The 19,340-nt window shown below is 35.9% G+C and overlaps 1 protein-coding gene across 3 annotated transcripts; it reads right to left on the minus strand.

The window, feature by feature from the left end:
- Nucleotides 1-771: 771 nt before the first annotated feature.
- arhgef18a (rho/rac guanine nucleotide exchange factor (GEF) 18a) lies at nt 772-19,153 on the minus strand. 3 transcript variants are annotated; one of them, XM_082173876.1, is made up of 20 exons: nt 18,830-19,147; nt 12,722-12,849; nt 11,068-11,174; nt 10,823-10,963; nt 10,475-10,725; nt 9,564-9,686; nt 9,298-9,415; nt 8,321-8,575; nt 8,073-8,149; nt 7,385-7,563; nt 6,961-7,022; nt 6,656-6,841; nt 6,259-6,399; nt 6,077-6,174; nt 5,920-5,985; nt 5,077-5,124; nt 4,434-4,910; nt 3,947-4,208; nt 2,470-2,571; nt 772-2,158 (listed from the first exon to the last, which is right to left on the minus strand). In XM_082173876.1, the coding sequence occupies exons 3-20, from the start codon at nt 11,156-11,158 to the stop codon at nt 2,052-2,054; spliced, it is 2,784 nt and encodes a 927-aa protein (XP_082030002.1). In that variant the 5' UTR covers nt 11,159-11,174; nt 12,722-12,849; nt 18,830-19,147; the 3' UTR covers nt 772-2,051. The 3 variants fall into 3 exon arrangements, with proteins under 3 accessions (XP_082030002.1, XP_082030001.1, XP_082030003.1); XM_082173875.1 differs by having other exon boundaries at nt 772-2,209; nt 18,830-19,141; XM_082173877.1 differs by lacking the exons at nt 772-2,158; nt 2,470-2,571 and adding an exon at nt 2,589-2,607 and having other exon boundaries at nt 3,859-4,208; nt 18,830-19,153.
- Between the last annotated feature and the right edge of the window lie 187 nt (nt 19,154-19,340).

A 19,340-nucleotide genomic window follows, 5' to 3' on the forward strand; every position in this document is an offset into this window, starting at 1 on the left:
ACACTGGCTCCCAGTTAAATTTAGGATTGATTTTAAAGTATTATTACTGGTATATAAATCATTCAATGGCCTAGGACCTCAATACATTGCAGATATGCTCACTGAATATATACCCAACAGATCACTCAGATCATTAGGATCATATCAGCTAGAAATACCAAGGGTTCATTCTAAACATGGCGAGTCCGCTTTTAGCTATTATGCCAGCCGCAGCTGGAACCAGCTTCCAGAAGAGATCAGATGTGCTCCTACAGTGGTCACATTCAAATCCAGACTCAAAACACTTCTGTTTAGCTATGCATTTACTGAATGAGCACTGTGCCGCTGTTCGTCCGACTGTTTGTACTGTATTTCATTTTATTTTTCTAAACTGTTTTAATTATTCTCATTTCTTTTTATTATTTTAATTTCTTCTATGTAAAGCACTTTGAATTGCCATTGTGTATGAAATGTGCTATATAAATAAACTTGCCTTGCCTATGAACCCAATACAATGTATAGCCTATAATACTCTAATATTGTGGTTATTGGATGTTCTGCTGAAATGCTATTATTTGAACATATATGGGATCTAATGCTTTTTGTACATATATGGGATCTAATGCTTTTTGTAAACCAATAGTGGAATAATAAATTATTTTAGCTTGGGCTGCATTTAATTAAGCCATGTCATATTAGAGATGACAACACGTGATGTTCTTATGCCCCTGTTTTATTGACAAAAGTCAATATATTTTTGAAGATGAGACATGGTTTCAATCACAAATAAAATATGTTTTATCATTTTTTATTTGTTCCCCAAGCACTAGGAATCCCATCAGTCCGTGCTGCTGTCTCTGGTAGATTACTTCTAACCTTACATGTTCATTCGACTAAACACAGCTTTGTCTAAACCGTAACATTCAAATCTGCACTATACACTATATATTTATGCACTATGTACTCAACCGTGTAGTGTGTGAACTTTATAAAGTTTTGTCAGAATGATAAAGTTCATACAGTACACGGAGCAAAAATACAGAGAGTATAGTCATTTCACAACTATTTAATAATTCATTCAAACAGATTTTTTTTTGTGATCAATTTATAGGACATGAAGTGAGTGAATTTAGCGTCGCTGACGTTCCCTAGTTTTTCTTTTGAATAACAAACAATGTGACGTTAAACCGAGCACACAGGTTTTATGTTTGTTCATTTCACTGAGCAAATCACTAGCACTTAAAAGTGCAACAGTTTCTCAAAAAAAGCTGTATTTGCTCTGCACCATTTACAAATGTATGGTTTCTAATGAAGAAAGTCTATATTTTCTCAAAATAAAAGAAACACAATTGTGCCATGATCTAGTTATGTACAGTATAAATGAATGAGACAAAACTAAACCGAAATAAGAGGTGGTACCTCTGACATTTAGTAGTTAAGAACATATATCCCCCGTCATAAAGAAAAACAAGGCTGTTTTTTTCTAAAACACTACAAAATATTTGCTCAAATATAACATTATTTTCCAGTTAAGCAAAATAATGTAAGAGATTCTTTGATCTGTGCAGAAAATGGACAGAAAATGAAAATGAAAATTACATTTCAAATCAAAACTTCCACACATTAAATAGGTCTACTTTTTTTTTTAAATGTCACAGCTCAGAAGATCTTGATTACAGAAATCCTATAAAGAGTCCAGAAAGAACATTAAGACTTTTGCAGTGTAATGCTTGTGGGGCCAAACATCCCTGAAATAAAATCACAATAAATAACTAAAAACAGCTATTTACAGGAATGACAAATTGTTAAGGCAGGCAAGGCAAGGCAAGGCAAGGCAAGGCAAGGAAAAAGGGTTAATGTAAGAGCCATAAGTACTGCCAGGAATGATTCCTCCCAAATATTTGTTTCCCCAATTAAAGATAAAAATAAGAGTAAAAACAGAAATCATGATTAAGACTAAAATCTGCATGGTTTCATTTCTTTGAAAAATGCATTTGAGTCAGTGCAGGTCATGTTAGAGAGGAAAGAAAACTCTGCATTCATGTTGTAGTCCCACAGATCACACAGGGACATTAAAAGAAATAAATGTCTTCTGGAACTGCATTGTCTTTGGGTTTACGTTGTCCTGGCTGGGGACTGTGTGTGTTATGAGTGGTGTTGTGCCTCCTGATGGTATTTCCTGAATGAGAGGGCACAGAGCTAGATAACTTCTCTGCTGGCATAAACATATCTGCAGAAACACCACAGAAATAGATTTACTAATGCAGAAACACAACTACGAATGGTTTAAATGACTAAAACAGTGCTGCATGTAAGCAATATGAAGATACACATAGTACAAAGAAGTGTTAGAATATGAGGTAAAAACAAACAGAGGTTTGGGGTAAAATTATCCCATTAAACAAAGCAAATGTAAACATTTTAACCACTGACAAATCCTAAGAAAGAAAGAAAATGTACGTGAGGTGAGGCAGAATAAAGAAGTTTCACCTGGACTGAGTTGGTGAGGACTGTTGGATCTCATGGCTCTTAAACTGCCTCCTTCCTTTCCTGTAACTTTGATGGGAAGTAACTGAGACACCTCTATGCCAGCTAAAAGTGTGAGAAGATGTTCAAAATCACAATCACCTAAAACAGTGGTTCTCAAAGTGTGGTACGCAGGCTCCGTCTAGTGGTACGCAGGGGAATCACTGAATTTCGCACGTAAGATCAAACCCGTGTGATCTTTTACTGTCTATTGTGTGATCAGTCTTGGCTGGTCCCTGGAGCGTACGATACGATTACACCGGTGTGAGTAGAACGGTCAGTGCATCACGTGATCAACTGCTAAATTCATGTGCTTATTTGCAGTTGGCTGGCGCTGAGCCAGAGACGGACGCGCGCCACAGGCGCTGTCAAATATCACAATTATTCAGTGTTTTTAACCACATAATGTTTATTTTAGGTTTCAGACATTTAAATTCGCATAAGTACTAAAAAAAATACATTTAGAATTTGTAAAATACACACTGATGTATATGGAATGGGAAATAATAATAATTTCCATTATAATTAGAAGACACGTTTTATTCATATCAGATTGTGTAAGAAACACATTGTGTAAGTAACTTTAAAGTTAACTCTATTCTTCTCCCAGTTCACCGGCCACTTACTTTCATGTATTTCGGGAGAAGTGGATGAATTCACGTGCTGTAAATCCAACAGATCCGATTCTCTGAATGTGGCACAAACTAACATGACGGCGCATATAGCTTAACTAACGCGATCGTTATAAAGGTGTTTAAACAACATAACACTTCCACGTGCATTTATTTGACAATCGGAATATCAAATATGTCATGCCATTGCTAACATTTTTTTTAATATTTTTAATAAAAAAATGAAATAAAACTGCGGTGTGTCACGTGACAAGCAATGACGCGTCACCATGGAAACAATAAAGTGATCAGTTCTAAATAATGATTGCCTTGAAAAACTCACAGGGGTTAGCCAGAATATTTTAAATGTACGTTTAAAAGGGTTAAATATGAATACACAGCCTGTGTTTTTTTATTTTGTATTAAAATTTTAAGTACAGTAGGCTTTTATTTCACTTTTAGGTGCAATACATTTGAATTGAATCATTATTTAAGTTTTTTATTTACCTGTATGTAAGCAGCACAGTGCAGTGTTAATGTTCAAACTGTGTTTTTACAATGTTTAAAGTGGCTGACAATAATAAATATTCTTATTAGAAATTTTTTGAGCTGTGCATAACTGTAGCTGAATAGTTAGGCCTACTACGCTACTGTATTTTCATATTGGTCATTATGGTGGTACTTAGAGAGCCAAATATTTTCTGCGGTGGTACTTGGTGTAAAAAGTTTGAGAACCACTGACCTAAAACATACTGGTACCTCTACACCACAGCCCAGGAACGGCATCAGCTCACACTCTGATGTGATGGAGGTCATAAAGCAGTTCTTACCTGCGCTGTTGGTGCGCTGGTGGGAGTTCCTGTGCTTGCTGTGCTTCTCCTTGCTTTTAGGTTGGGCGGCCAGCTTGGTGGGGATCTTCTGTTGGACAGAGCCGGCTTTGTGGGTTTGGTTGGTGGTACTAATGAGGTGGATGGGCACTTCTGCTTTAACAGGAGGGGCTGTGATGCTCTCCCTGCGTGGTGGTACCAGGGGAGGCCTCTCTTCAAAGCTGGGAGGAACCACATTCAATATGGGGTAGGGTGGAGGAGATAACTAGAGAGAGAAAGGAAACTTTATGCATGTACCGGTACACGTTTTCGCATGGCACATATATTCAATATACAAACTTCTAAAACAGTATTGGCCAGAAAAACGGCTTAGTCTGAAATGCACACATTGTTTTATTTTACATGTGCACTCATGCATGTGCACTAATGTGTAGTATGAAATTAGAAGATCAGTACATTTTTCTCAGATATAATATAATATTGCCCAAACCTGTATCTGTTCATTCTCCAGGGGAAAGATGGCAATTTTGGGTATGTTTTCATTCTTCTCATACTTCTTAAACTTCTTCTCCAACTGCTCCAGCTTTTCTTTCTCCCTCTCCACATTACGTGTAGAGTCTCGAAGCCGCTCCAGATCCTCCTGGTATTGCGCTCTGGCCCTGGCCAGTTCCTGGTTTTCGTCCACCAGCTTTTCTTCTTGTTTTCTGCATTCCAGTTCTCTCTCCCTCAGCTCCTTCTCCCTGATCTCCGCCTGCTCCCGCTGCCGGTCTCTTTCCTGCTCCCACTGCAGCTGCTCCTGTCGGTGCTGATTCTGGAGCCGCTGGAAGTTGACCAGCTCCTCACGCTGCTTTTCCAGGTTCCGATGCTTTTCCTTCTCCAGGAGTGTGTTGCCCCTGGGTCTGGACATCAGCTCCTCAATAGTGGCACGTTGCACCTCGATGTGGCTCTCTTGCTGCTGGACGATGGACTGAGGAAGGAAGGGAACGGATAAGGGAATCAAAGATTCATTTGTGCTGATCTGGATCTAGACAGACGAATCTTCTATTTAAAAGTATCATAGGCAACAGGTAATGAATCATTGGATAATTATGAGAGAAGCACTACATGAAATGCATATTTAGAGTTTGGATTACCTGAAGGCTGTAAAGTTTCTGAGACAATTTAGTTACAATGTCATAAAGCTGTGGAGATAAAAACAGAAAATCATCAATAAAAGTAACATGTGTTTAAAGTAAGTTGACTACACAAAAGAAAAAACAAACATGAAATGTGACCTGGTCAAATTTCATATACAATTTTAACAGTGAGGCAGGTTTGGATAAATAGGATTGGATTTAGGTTTTTAGGGAGTGACAACATCATTCAACCTTAAACTGTCTTTTTAACTTTCTCCGACATTCGCATATGATTGTTGCATTTCGCAAAGAACTTTCAAATTGCTTTGAAAGCACCATCCACTTGTTCACCACACTAAAATGAATGAAGAGACAATAGATGAGTCCACACAGAACAAAATACACTAAAAATAGGTTTTTCTAGAGCTAATCAATGTAAATAATTATTTAATGTTATAAAATAATGTCAGACAAAGTTATTCATAACGGCCCATTTAACAGAAATACTGTTACAGAATATTGTTTTAGTGGACAAAAAATATTGGTAATTCTCACTTTGCACTCATAGATTTGATTACATCACATCCAGTTGGGCAGTCACATACAATCAAGCCACAAAAGTTCAAATATTTTAACTTAAACGAAGATAATCAAATCGGATCTGAAAATCCCGCATTCGCATATCTTCCGAACTCCATGCTGCTCCCAGAATTCTCTCTTTGTAAATGAATGACTTTCAGTCTGTGGTTTATCAGAGATAGTACATAGGCCGCTTTACAGTTATCATCACACTGTCAATCATCCAAAGTTGAGGAAAAGCGGCTTCTTTATTCCAAACACACAAAGAATATTATATCTCACCTCTGCTTTAGGGAAGAAGACTGACAGATACGCACTCCAGCTCTCTAGAGTTATCTCCTCATCTGCCTAATGGGTCAAAAGCAAGAACATACATTTTGGTTTATATCAGTACTTCTCCAAAAAAAATCACAAGCGTGATACTGTAGTGTCAGCTCACCGACAGCTCCATGTTCTCATTAGAATAAAGCTCTCTGAGCTGAGCGTTGGACCACTGACTTCTGTCCCTCGATCTTTCCACTAAACTCGCAATACCATCTACAAACAACCAGTCCATCGGTCAATGGCAATGAATATGTAACCATTACATTAATGTCATGAAACAAAGAAAGTTTCTCTTACTTCCAGGTAGCATGTAGGTATCGCTCTCAAAGCCTCTGAAAGCATCAGGTCTCTTGGGTAGTGGCACCAGATCCATCCCCTCACCAGGAGGAGGAGTTTGGCCCTGCTCACATGTTAGCAGCAAGTTTTGTAAAATCTCCACTGAAGAAAGATTATAAACATAGATTACAATCCACCATGCTTTAGTATTCAACTTAAGCATACATTAACCTAAAAAAATTCTTAAAATGTGACCATTCAAAACTACAGTACAACAGCACCTAAGAAGGCTTATCACTTGAAATGTAAATAAAAGGTAAAGCCAAGCTTACACTTTATTCTGCCTGAGAAATACCGTAAGAAGTCAATCTGAATACAAGCATGAATTCCCCTTTCGGCTGTGTAGTGCAAGTCTCACCATCTTTTAGGGCTCTGGCGAGAAGTTGTTCCCCCTGCAGGGGGTCTGTTGCATTCCAACGCAGCAGATGGCGCTCGCTTGGTGAGATGTCAGTAACACCTGTCACATAGGCTGCAATGCCGGTGAATAACCTCAGCTTTTCTGTAAGGTTCTGCTCTATCAATGCATCCCGCATAGAAAGCTTCCCTACTCAGAAAACAGCATTGAAAAAGAAAAGCCAATACGTTAAATGTGACATCAATTCCATTTTACAGTAGAGGAAGGAAGACTGATCATAGATTGTGATACAGAAATGTGCATGTTACTTTGAAAGTCCCGGATCCTCACAGGCAGTTCTTCTGGCTCCTCTTCTTCATCTTCTGGACAGCTGAAACATAAATCAGAATAATAATGTTAGAAAAAAAAAGAAGAAAAAAAAAACAGACAAAATTGTATATATTACTTAGATTTCACTATTCAGATTTTTTTTAACAAACCTTAATATATTCATCAAAGAATCCTGAAAAAAATGTATCGCCGTTTCCCCCCAAAAATTAATCATTGATAATAATAAGACAATTATAGTAACAATGTTACTGTAATTGCACAGTATTACCATTTTTACTGTATTTTTGATCAAATAAATGCAGCTTTGGTGAGAATAAGAGACTTCTTTAAAAACATTTAAAAAAATTACCAACAAACTTTTGAATGGTAGTGTATTTAAAAAAAAAGATTTTTTAAACATACCATTCCACGGCCTTCCAGATTTTGTCTCGCCAGGTGTTGCGCTCCTCTCCGGAGGAGGTGTGAAACTCATACATCTCAGGAGTGTCCGAGGATGCGGAGATCAGAAACATGGCCTTCTCGTCATGAGCCACTTCACGCACAATGAGCTTCAGCAGTGAAATCACTGCAGGCTTACCATCCTACAGGGGCAGAGAACATGCTGACATTTAATGATAACGGTATGCAAGGGATGTCCGGTACTACCGATAACACTGGGGGGGGGCTCACTTTTCACTTTCGATTTTGAATTCGCGATCACGCGTACTCGACTATAGGCCTAAAATTTACAGACATCAGAGAGCCACTTTCTATATCTGTGGCGCACAACATCCTCTTGCATTGTCCTGTCAGTCATCTCACCTCACTCTAGTCTCAACACGTAATAAGTGAAATCTGACTTCAGCTGCACTGCGACTCTGCAGTTTGTGCTGTATGGAGCAGAGAAGACACCTTCAGTTTATAATTGTAGCGTCCGTTGTCTAAATTAACTAAATGGTTTTTATTTCTATAATAATCACCGGTGCCACGGTGGGCAAGTAATGTGATCGTGTACGGCTGAACACCGTGTAACACCAGTAACACAGACTATCGCAGCAAGCCTACTGTACGCTATACATAAACAAAATGCAAATGATTACATTCTGCTCACCAGAGAGGCAAAGGTAAGTCTCTGATCTTTCTCCAATAACAGCAGCAAAACATCTGACAACAGCAAGACAAGGACATCTAAAGGAATAAGAGAGAAAATACTGAAATGTCTGTCACCTATCAAATGATCAAAGTGAAGCAAAATGACATATAATAATATAAATATAATGGCTTATTGCATCAGAACCATACTGTTTTAGTTTAAGTCCAGGCATGATTTTATAGATATGTAAATGATACAATGATCACCTTTGCTTTTGTTAGAAGTTAACCTCCAGTTGAGCATGCCCTCGTGAAGCAGCCTCCTATCGCCCTGTACCATGTCCTCTCTGCGGAACACTCGCCCGTGGGTCATCTTAACCTGGGACTTGGGCTCCAGCTTACTGCTCAAGTCCCTTAGCCTTGTCGCCTTCTCAAAGTCGTCCACATGAGTATTCACTTGTGATAAGGTCTCTTTCAGCAAGTCTAGACCTCGTATCAAGTCTGTGTGTTCCTCTGAGCCAACTGTCAAAAGGATGAAAACTCATACAACCTCAATGAAGGTGACTTATGGACATGCTTGTATATATGTTGTGTCTATTCAGACACAATATCCATTATTAATATGTTAAATGAAAACTGTATTTCTGCAAACAGTTTAATCTGCCATGCAAAAGTGAGATTAAAAGATTAACTCTGATGTACTGCCAATTAAGTACTTGTTTCAGCTATATTTCATTGACAATTATTTCAGCATTCATATATACTTTTCCGTAAAAGTTTGAAATCAGTAAAAAAAAGATTGTTTTTTAACTTTCTATTCAAAAAAACGTTTTAAACATAATAATTGTTTCTTGAGCAGCATATCAGCATATTACAATGATTTCTGAAGGATCATGTGACACTGAAGACTGAATGATCCTGAAAATTCAGCTTTGCCATCACAGGAATAAATTCCATTTTAAAATATATTAAAATAGAAAACTTATTTTAAATTCCAATAACATTTCACAATAGAACAGTTTTTACTGTATTTTGGATCAAGTAAATGCAGCATTGGTTAGCATAAGGAACTTCTGTAAAGAACAATAAAAATAATCTTACCGACCCCAAACTTTTGAACAGAAGTGTATGTTAACATTTTAATGTCCTACTTTTTTGAGTTACATTAAAAACAAAAAAAACAAAAACCAATACAAACTCAAAACAGAACAGATACTTTTTTCTTGAAAGCAAAGTAAACGTACCTTCAGTGTATTTAATGACACGTTCAAACAGAACTGGATACTTTGTGATGCGCTGCGTTATAAGGAGAATAATCTCTGGTATTCCTAATCTTCGCATAATGGACAACTGACATATTTTCTGAGGACAGAAAAGTAAATTATGATCAGAAAGTGAAATGATTCACTAAATATAACATTTCTTAAAAGAATATTATATAAAACACATATATATATATATATATATATTATTTATTTTTTTTACTTGAGAACAAAAGGTCAGGTCTTACTCTTATTAAAGCCAGAAACTTCTTGTTTTGCATTAAGTCTTTAGAGAAGTTGACTGCATCGGTGTGGTGACTGCAGAACACTCCATAGCTGTATTGCAGTCTGTCTCTTATTTCACCTGAGAACTACACACACAAACAAACAGGCAGATCAGAGAGCACCAAAGATAAATGCAAAAGATTTTCATAACAATACCAGAAGTTAATAAAGAAATATTCAGGATATTTACACTCCTAAATGTTTAAGCACTGTTAAGATGACAAAATATGAACACTGCTTCATTTAATCATACACACTACCATTCAAAATGTATAATTGTTTAATGTTTTTAAAAGAAGTCTCTTATGCTCACTATATATTGCATTTATTTGATCAAAAGTACAATACAAATACTAATATTGTGAAATATTACAATTTACAATAACTGTTCATATCACAATAAATGATATGAAACATTTTCTCAGAACTTAATTCATTTTTCTTGGCCACTTGCTATAAAAGGACTTAACTCATGTCAAGATGATTTTAGTGGATGTATGAAGTGTGCTAGAAATGTAGTTCACATTAATTGTTCACATTAATTATAGAAATGTGATTGAGAAATTAATTGAGAAATGTGCATGGCCTATATTTAAAAAAAATGCCACTTTATGGCATCCTAATTTAATGTTAAAACAATAATTCCATTCATTTCAGGAAGCACCTGCTGCTTAGCTCAGCTCTGGGGAATGTGGATTCAAGGATCCTATTAAGGACACTGGATATAACTGACAGTTTGGTGATCCAAAGCATGCAGCTAGAGAAATGGGTCTTTGTCGTATAACTATAGCTATTAAGCCTCAAGTATGAACTTGCCTGTCAGGGCATCTAACATATCTATGCACATCCTACAGCAGATATATGATAAAGATACCTGTGCGATGAGGATGTCTCCAATATTGTGCATGCAGTAATTCTGGGTACTGCCTTCCTCCATGGAATCGATTCTTCGCTGTTTGAGGCGGTTGAGGAAAATCTGGTGCACCAGCAGCAGGTTTTCCACCTGTGGAAAGAGCCTTTCCAATCGTGTCTCATCCATTTGCAGGGTCTCACGCAGTTCTCGCACGTACACGCCCAAAACCAGCTTTAGCGTCCGCACATGGTTTATTTCAGTCTGAATCAGCTCTGTCATAAAAACAATAACAGACTTTTTTTGTATAGCTCAAATAAAATTTCTACGAGACAAAAAAAAAGTAACAAAACAAGTTATCACACCCTTTACCATGTATTACGTCCTGTCTTTTAATGGCATCTTTGGAATAGTTCTTTAAATAATGCTGGTCAACAGCTAAACTCCAGGTGGGAGCTTCAAAATCCCGAGCTTCTGCTTCTAGTTCTTCACGCAGCGCATTATAACGACCATCTGTGTAGAAGAGGAGTAAATATACACTTCCCAATGACATCAACAAACAAGACCTATGATGACAACAAGTTTAATGGCTACAGTAAACGGGTTAAATAGCCAACCGTCAATATTGATGGAGTCAGCGGAATATGTCAGCAGGACATTTGAATCTTCTGGCAAGGGCTTGACTCTCACAAAATCGATGTCTTCCATCTTATGTTCTGAAAAACTAAAAGAGAGCCAGAAGACAATTAAAACAGTCAAGAAACACTGTTAGACACTCAGTTTTGGAGGGTGAAGCATGTCATTTTTGTGCCACTAAATGGAATCATAAAAATAAACAGGTTTCATAAACATGCCACTGACCAGGTTGATCAGCACTATGCTGCTGTTCAAAAGTTTAGAGCAGTTCAAGATTTTTTTTTTTTTTAAAGAGTCTCTTATTTTCACCATGGCTACATTTATTTGTTCAAAAATACAGTATAAAAACAGTAATATTAGGGCTAAACGACAATATCAGCCAATAATCTGTATTGTTTAAAAACAGCCGATGATCAAGGCCAATTATACCGTCCATCAAAAGGGGGCTGAAAAACGTGTCAGACAGCAACTCATACTGTGTGTGTGAAAAGAAAGTGTCTTGTATTGAATTTAAGGCTGTCTAAGTTAACGCAACAATAAACAGTTAAAAAATAGCAACGTTTAAAGCAGGCTCTATTTGACTCGTAGTTCAAGCCAGGGTTGCCAGATCCGCAGTTTTTCTTTACACCAAACTTAATTTGTAGACATCCAATAGACATCCAATAATTGTAAAGAGTGCCGCGCTGTCTCAGCTTTCAAATTCTGTACATTTTATCATAAAATTCTAACAATAAATGGGGTTTTGACTGTTTTAAATGTGACGTGACCGATCACTGTTACAGCCAGCGAGTCTTTTCTTCCCCTTTAATACAGGTTATAGCATGAAACATGATATAGATGCATGAACAGGTATATTGCAAGATACAGTACAACTTTCCGAAATGTATCATGTCTCATGTAATCGCTCAATCCATGTTTCAATGACGGAAAGATGTTAATAAAAAAGCTTGTGAACAATATGTCACTTAATGTTGCATTTACCTGAGGAAAGTTATCCAATGTTCAGTTTGTTAGTTAGCTATAAATAAAAAACACTAGAGAGGAGTTTACTGTTTATTACATATGTGTGCTTGAAGAAATTTGTCATGAAGACAAGCGTTTATGAAAGCAACTTTATGTGCTTTTGAGTTGTATACAAACATTTACATTTTTATTTGAGTTTAATTATTATATCTGAAAATAAATAGCAGTTGAATATAATAGGTTGGGCTCTGTTGTTAATTTTAACCTCTAATATTATAACAATGTAGCAAATGAGAGGGTTCCCTGTATAGTTTACAGCATTATTTGGCTGAGATTTCTTTTCCTTAAAATCAAGCTATCGTTATCGGCAGATATCAGTCTTAATAATCCGCTATTGGTATCAACAGTGACAATTTTGTAGCAACTTTGATGGCAAAGCTGAATTTTCAGTCTTCAGTGTCACAAGATCCTTCAGAAATCATTCTAATATGATGATTTGGAGCTCAAAAACATTTCTTATTATGCTGCTTAATATTTTTGTGGAAACTGTGATATTTGGGATTCTGGATTAATGTCTTATCAGTCACTTTTGATCAATTTAATGTGTCCTTGCTGAATAAAAGCTGCTGCTGTATATACTACAGTTCCTGTCCAGGATGCCAGAGCACTGACCTGTGGCCGTAGTGAGGAGGTTAAAGGCTGGAGGATGAAGGTTTATCTTTGCTGTGAGAGGGTCATGCCTGCCAGGTAAGTCATGGAGCAGATACAGCCAAATGCAGGATGAATAGTCTCTATCAGACCTGAGCATAGAAGCAGAAAGTTAGCTTGGGATCTGTAATTTAAAGGAACATTCTGGATAAAATACAAATGTAGATGCATCAACAACATAGTTTCTTCCTGGTATCCTTACACAGATACAATGTAGAAGTTACTGGGTTTCCAGGATTTACATGTGTAGCCTACATTTAGCTGAAAAGATGTAAATCAATGCATTGGCATTTTTTCCCAAACTAAGGGACAAAAGGAAACTATTTTCTGTGGCAATTGGCAGCATTTGTCAGTTTTTATAAACTGCAATTAACCTTAAATGTTCGTTTAAGTGGCATCGAGTAGGGCACTAATTTGTCATGTCATTAAAACTGATAAAAAAATAATTTGAGACCATTATTCATTATACAAGACATTTGTGCAAAAAATCATTTAAATGGATCCAATATAGGCTACACAACATAAGAACTGAGTAAGATCAAATGAATGAATATCCCTGTTCCACACATTTTGCTTTTAAATCTATTTATGGTAAAAAATAAATAAATGTAAAAACCCTTAATGGTCTTTGCGTGACTATCGCGGTGCAGGTAAAGGTTACAAAGGTGTATCTGACATGATTCACTCTGGTTACACTTCTGGTGAACATACAGGTATGATCTGTTTTGGTTTGACTCCTGCACACGTACATGCTGAAGTGGAGGACTGATCAAGGGAATGCAAAAACGTATAAGATGATAAATGATAAACTGATATAATGTAATCAAATCTATATATTGAATCCAATGTAAGTCGCTTTGGATATAAATGTCTTGCTAAATGAAAAGCATCAACACAGAGGCTATACTAGACACAGGCAAGAGAAGGGGCGAGCTAATGTAAGGCTCCAGTTCACTCCTGGGAAAAGAGGATAATGAAACAAATCTGTTTCTTCTCTGAAACAGCAAACTGGTTTTAGTTTGTCACATACCTAAGCTCTTGTCAGACAAGGTTAAAGAGCAGAAGACATGACTACAGTAAACAGGCTTGCTTTTTTTATTTTTATTGATCTTTATTTTTGGACTGTAGTTTTTTACTAGAGCAAAGCAAAGTATGGACAAATTCAGAGGAAAGTAAAATTTGAATAAAAATTTAGATTTTAATTTGCCTTATCCAAAAGAGATGAAATGTTTCTTCCAGTTTCCAGTATGTAAGGCTTTGAAGCACAAAAAAAGAAAGTTTTTTTTTTTTTTTTTACACAGATCCAACAGCCAAATTTATAATGTAATTAATCAAACACTTTCTTTCAAAAGTTTGGGGTCAGTATTTTGTGTTTTGAAAGAAATTATCACTTTTAATAAAGTATTATTAAATGAATACTTTTATTATGCAAAGACAATAAAAATTGGTAAAAAGTGACAGTGAAGATATTTATCATGTAACAAAAGATTTATATTTCAAATAAATTGTTATTTTGAACTTTCCATTCATCAAAGAATCCTAAACAAATATCAGTTTCCTAGAGCCTATCTTTTCCCCTGTGTTTTCCATTTTAATGGTTTAATTAAATATTAATAAAAAGGGATGTCTAATCATTTGAATTCATAAAAATGTAACAACTTAATTTAACATTTTAATAATAACAATAATAAATTATGTGAAATGTTAAATTTTTTCATAAATTCTGAGTCTGTTTTAATTTGGATTCTGTTTTTTTTTTTTTTTACTAGTTAACATTAGAGAAATACTTCAAAAGTATTTATCAGTCTTAGTTAATGTTAATTTAAACATTTATTGCTAGATTATTCAAATCAAATGTTGTATCTATTATTTATTTATGATGATAATGATCAAATTGTTTTTGGTTACATTTTAAAGTTTTAATTTGCTAACACTTTACAATAAGTTAACATTAGTTAATACATTAGCAACGAATGAACAGTATTATTATTATTTGTAATATTGTTATTTTTAGAAGTATGGTGCAATGGTGAAATGTTTGTGAGGTGAACTCTGGAAGCAGCTCTGAAGATTAAGTTTATGTGGAGTGTCCTCATGTGAGATGGCAGATGCTGAAAACACCAAGAGCGTAATACACTCCTTTAAAAAAAACAGTAAAAAAATGTGGCCAATATCAGACTGCAGTGTGAACAGATTATGGTCCTGAACTGACCCGCATACGGAAAAAAGAACGATAAAAAGACGTCACGCTGCACACTGTCATACGGAAGTAATCAAGGAGAACATTAAAGTAAGTGACTACGCAGTTATTCATTAGTGTAATCTCCTGGGGAAGACTGTGAATTTATGCACAGGCAATATAAAGAAAACAAAGATGAGAAAAAAGACATTTTAAACATTTATGATACAAGACCTCATGTTTTGCTTGTATAGAGCTGTCATTGATAAGTTCTGACACATCACTGTCCTTCCACTGAATACCTTTCGCAACGGTCTTGATAACTTCAGGTATGTATTATCTTTGAAGTGACACCCATGAGTGCAGAATTGAGATGAATGTTGCTCTAGACTCGTGACGTGAAAGTCGCATGAATTACGTAATGCCTGTTCAGACTGAGGTCGCATTGCAAAACATCTGACCTGTATCGGATTAAGGACCACATATGGAAGTGGCTCAAATCTGAATTGAAAAGATCAGATTCCATGTGGTTTATGCCGTTCACGCTGGATTTGGGCCACATTTATACCTGCAGTCTGAACTGAAGCCTTACTGACCCCAAACTTTCAGACGGCAATTAGATTTTGTTTTACAACATCTAGTTTTAGGTTAAGATTTACAGATCTATATAAAAAGGCAAACACTGCCTATTAAAGATGCTTTGTCGGGTCACTGGGTTTTCACCATTTTAATCACCTTTAAGCATTTTTGCAGTCCACCTCAGAATTAGTCCTAAAGTGAGGTATGTGACTTTTCAAATGTACAAAAATTCCATGTATTTTGTTAATTATTATAAAAGGTCATAAAAATGGCAAGTTAATTAATAATAATTAGAAAAATGCTGCTTAAAATAGTTTTAGATGAAGTATTGGATGACAGTGTGTGATGGCATGTCAACTGTTCAAAGGCTTAATTCTGAAAATAGCCAAGCAAAAACAGAAAAGACACAAGACTAATATATATATATATATATATGATTTCCTTATGTAGAACAAGCAGATCAAGATCTAAAACTACACTGGCCTCCACTGAATCTCACTGTATGAAAAAAATACAAAAAGACATTCTTCAATATCTTCTTTTGTGTTGCAATTTTATGTGAACTACCTTATAATGTTATTGCTGTCATATTAAGTTGTGATGGGAGAAACTGTCTTAATATAAAAAATAATCACCTTGTTCAACTTATGAATTTGATATGGCAACAGTTGTACAGCACTCAGCTGTTACAATGGCAAACAGCTTCATCCTCAAGGCATGATACACCTTGTTAGCACACTAACAATGCTTAATAGCACTCGAACAATGTGTGTGCTGCTATCCAAACAGTACATTCATTCATAAAGACTAGCATGTGTAAAGTGCATGAAGGCTAAATAAAAGACAGGCAAACGAGAAGAGCAAACCTGCTCATAAACACATGACTAGTGCTTCATTATGAGGAGAAGGATACTGACTAGGATGCACATTTCATACTCAAATTCAGCTGCACCTTGATGAATGGCGGTTAAAGGAACTGACTTTGCACGTCAAATTGCTGGGGGACCAAGAAGGATCATTGCATGAGCCGAGTCGCACTAAAATAATACTCAGACCTGCCCTCAGCAGTTATGTAATGCAGGTGGTTTCATTACTGTACTATTCTAGCTGAATGATAACTTCTGCTGCAGGCTGCCGCTGGATGGAGATGATTCATGAATATAGCCACGTGAAATGAGGCTAAGGTTTATGCTTATCGGTCAAACAAGAAAAGCAGGCTGCTCCACTCCGCAGCAGAGAGTAGAAACAACAAACACACTCCCTTCCTTTACATTTAGTATAAGACACACGAAATTTGACACCTCCACCATAGCCATTGTTTAGGCTATCTTATAAACTAAAAACCGCCGTTTTGAACTAAATGTGACAGCATTGGTCACATTAATATTAACTGGTTCGCTCTAGTTTTCGTGGTGTGATAATGGATTCAGCAGCTGCAAAATGCGAGAATTTCTTGTTTACACATGCTGTAACTGATTTACTAGTTCTGTTACTGTGTGAAAAATGCCTGGCTTGCAAACTGCCGATGACCATGAAGCCAACCTCCCCCTCTCACACATCAACAGGCCAGATAAAATACAGAAAGTCTCTCTGTTTCACACACACAAACAGATAAGCTACAGAGTACACATAACCTTAAAAGATGCTGACCTTTACTGCTAGTCCAAGACAAGCTTTTTTGAGATTCTAGTTGGTCTCAGTTGAATTTGTTGGGCTCTTGATCAGAGTAAAGGGACAGACTGACCGAGTAGCAGTTTCATGTTAACATATTATATTGAAAGCTATAGGTTTATTAAGCTGTAACATACTAAGTTGTAAATAGTATCTATTTATATGTTACTAGTACTTCATTTCTTATTTATTCATTTTAATTATCAGTTAGATACCAGTACGAGTTATGGGTCGTATTAATTCAGACACAAGCTCTTGTTCAACACTAGTACTTCTTTCTTCTACAATTCCTTGCCTTGGTGATTTATTAGATATTATTTCTTATTTATGAGACACTAGTTTCACTTTTTTTTTTTTTTTTTACTTTGTCATTTTAATGACTAGTCAGGGTTATTATAGTTAACTAATACCATTAAAAAAAACATCTGTTACTTAAAATATTTTAAAAAACTAGTTGCAAAGGCAATATTTCTCCTTTAGTTCATCTTTTCATTTAGATTAACTTTATGCACTAAAATAACCAACACAACTTAATAAAAACTGTATTAGTATATCGACGGTATATCAATGCTGACTTTATAGTTAAATTAAAATGTCCCTATAAGAAAAAAAGTTTAAACATTACTACAAACAACTGGAACACACACGTGTTTATAAAGAAATACCAGTGTCTAAATGTTTACTACCAGGAAAAACAAAATAGATACTAGTAACAAGTTGAATAGTTACAAGTAGCTAAAGTACTTAACCGAGTAATTCAAATTGGTACCATGAACAAATGGAAAACATATTAGTCGGAAACGAATAGTTGACATCTGAACCACAAATTCCCATAGAAAAAAATAGCATAAATTTGCTATTTGTTGATGTTGCAATAATAGTTAAGCGTCACAACCCAGGCAGTATTACAAAAGAATAAGGACTAGTGACTGATTGAACAGATACCAGTATGAGGTTTGAAAAGTCACTGCTGGATTAAGTAAAAGTATCTAGAACACAGGGGAGGAAAAGTCTGATTATCTAACAAACACAAATTCCCAGGACCACAAACCAACCTCACTCAGCTTTTCGACAGATCTGACACTGGTGAAACCAGTCTCATGAGGGAATGAGGCATTAATCAAGAAACAGATTTCGAGGAATGCAATGATCGAACAGATAACCCATCCTTCATGACTCATCATCAGACCAGAGGACAAGTGTAAACAAAGCAATCAACAGATCAGAAAACATGACATGGTTTCATTGACCACATCTATTCGCAACAATAAACATGCCATGCTCTGCAAAAAATAAAAATAAAAAAAATAAAAAAATAACACATATGGTGGTTATTTCAGGAGACACCATTATTAATCCTAAAGTGAAATCACGGCGAAACTTGTCCTGCTACTGGTATACGCCACACTCCTCTCAAGAACAGCCGCAAAGATAAATGAATGATAGGCCACGAAAAACTCTAAAAGTAGCCTTTAAAAGACGTCGTATATCTCTAAACAAAGTCAAAAAGATGATTTAGAAATGAGAATACATGTTCTGTCATATATAAACCACAACGCCAATTAAATAACACGAGGCCTCGATGACAAACTTTAAACACAAAGAGGCTCGCGCAAACTTTAGCTACAAAAGTTTCTACTCACCATTTTTAAAGAAACATCACATAATATCCTATCCACCTTTTCCGGGACAGTTTCTTTTCTTTCCTATCTTATCTTCTTTTTTCGACACAGTTTCTTTTCTTAGGCATCCACCACACCGGTAACAACAAGTGCAGTGCACATATACAGGGACGATGGTTGTGTCCTCAAACACACACTCGCGCGCGCACGCACACTTCAGCGTTGCTTCACTCGAGGCATGACGGGAACAAGACGGCGGGGTTTGTGTTCACACATCCAGCAGCACTCCTCCTTTTCTTCACAGTTCACACCAATGTTATTTTAGTATAACTGTAATTCCATTATAATTTTTATTCATATTTTGAATTAGTTTTTATTTGATTAAATTTGTTTTAAGATTTAGTCATTTTGTTGTGTTTTTAATTAAATTTTTTAAATTTGTTTTTTAATGTCTAGTATATAGTGTTTATTTATTTCAGTTAGTTTTTTATATTTTAGTTAACGTTTAGGCTATTTTATTTAAAGTAATGAA

This window comes from Leuciscus leuciscus (genome assembly GCF_965113295.1).
Source record: "Leuciscus leuciscus genome assembly, chromosome: 6".
Lineage (NCBI taxonomy): Eukaryota > Metazoa > Chordata > Actinopteri > Cypriniformes > Leuciscidae > Leuciscus > Leuciscus leuciscus.

Bases quoted from the DNA above. Each gene is read 5' to 3' on its own strand.
- arhgef18a (XM_082173875.1), bottom strand. From the start codon at position 11,158: ATGGAAGACATCGATTTTGTGAGAGTCAAGCCCTTGCCAGAAGATTCA. The intron at 8,150-8,320 runs GTGATCATTGTA...TTATTCCTTTAG, and splicing joins AACTTCTAACAAAAGCAAAG to ATGTCCTTGTCTTGCTGTTG. The intron at 5,125-5,919 runs GTGAGATATAAT...TTATCTCCACAG, and splicing joins TCTTCTTCCCTAAAGCAGAG to CTTTATGACATTGTAACTAA.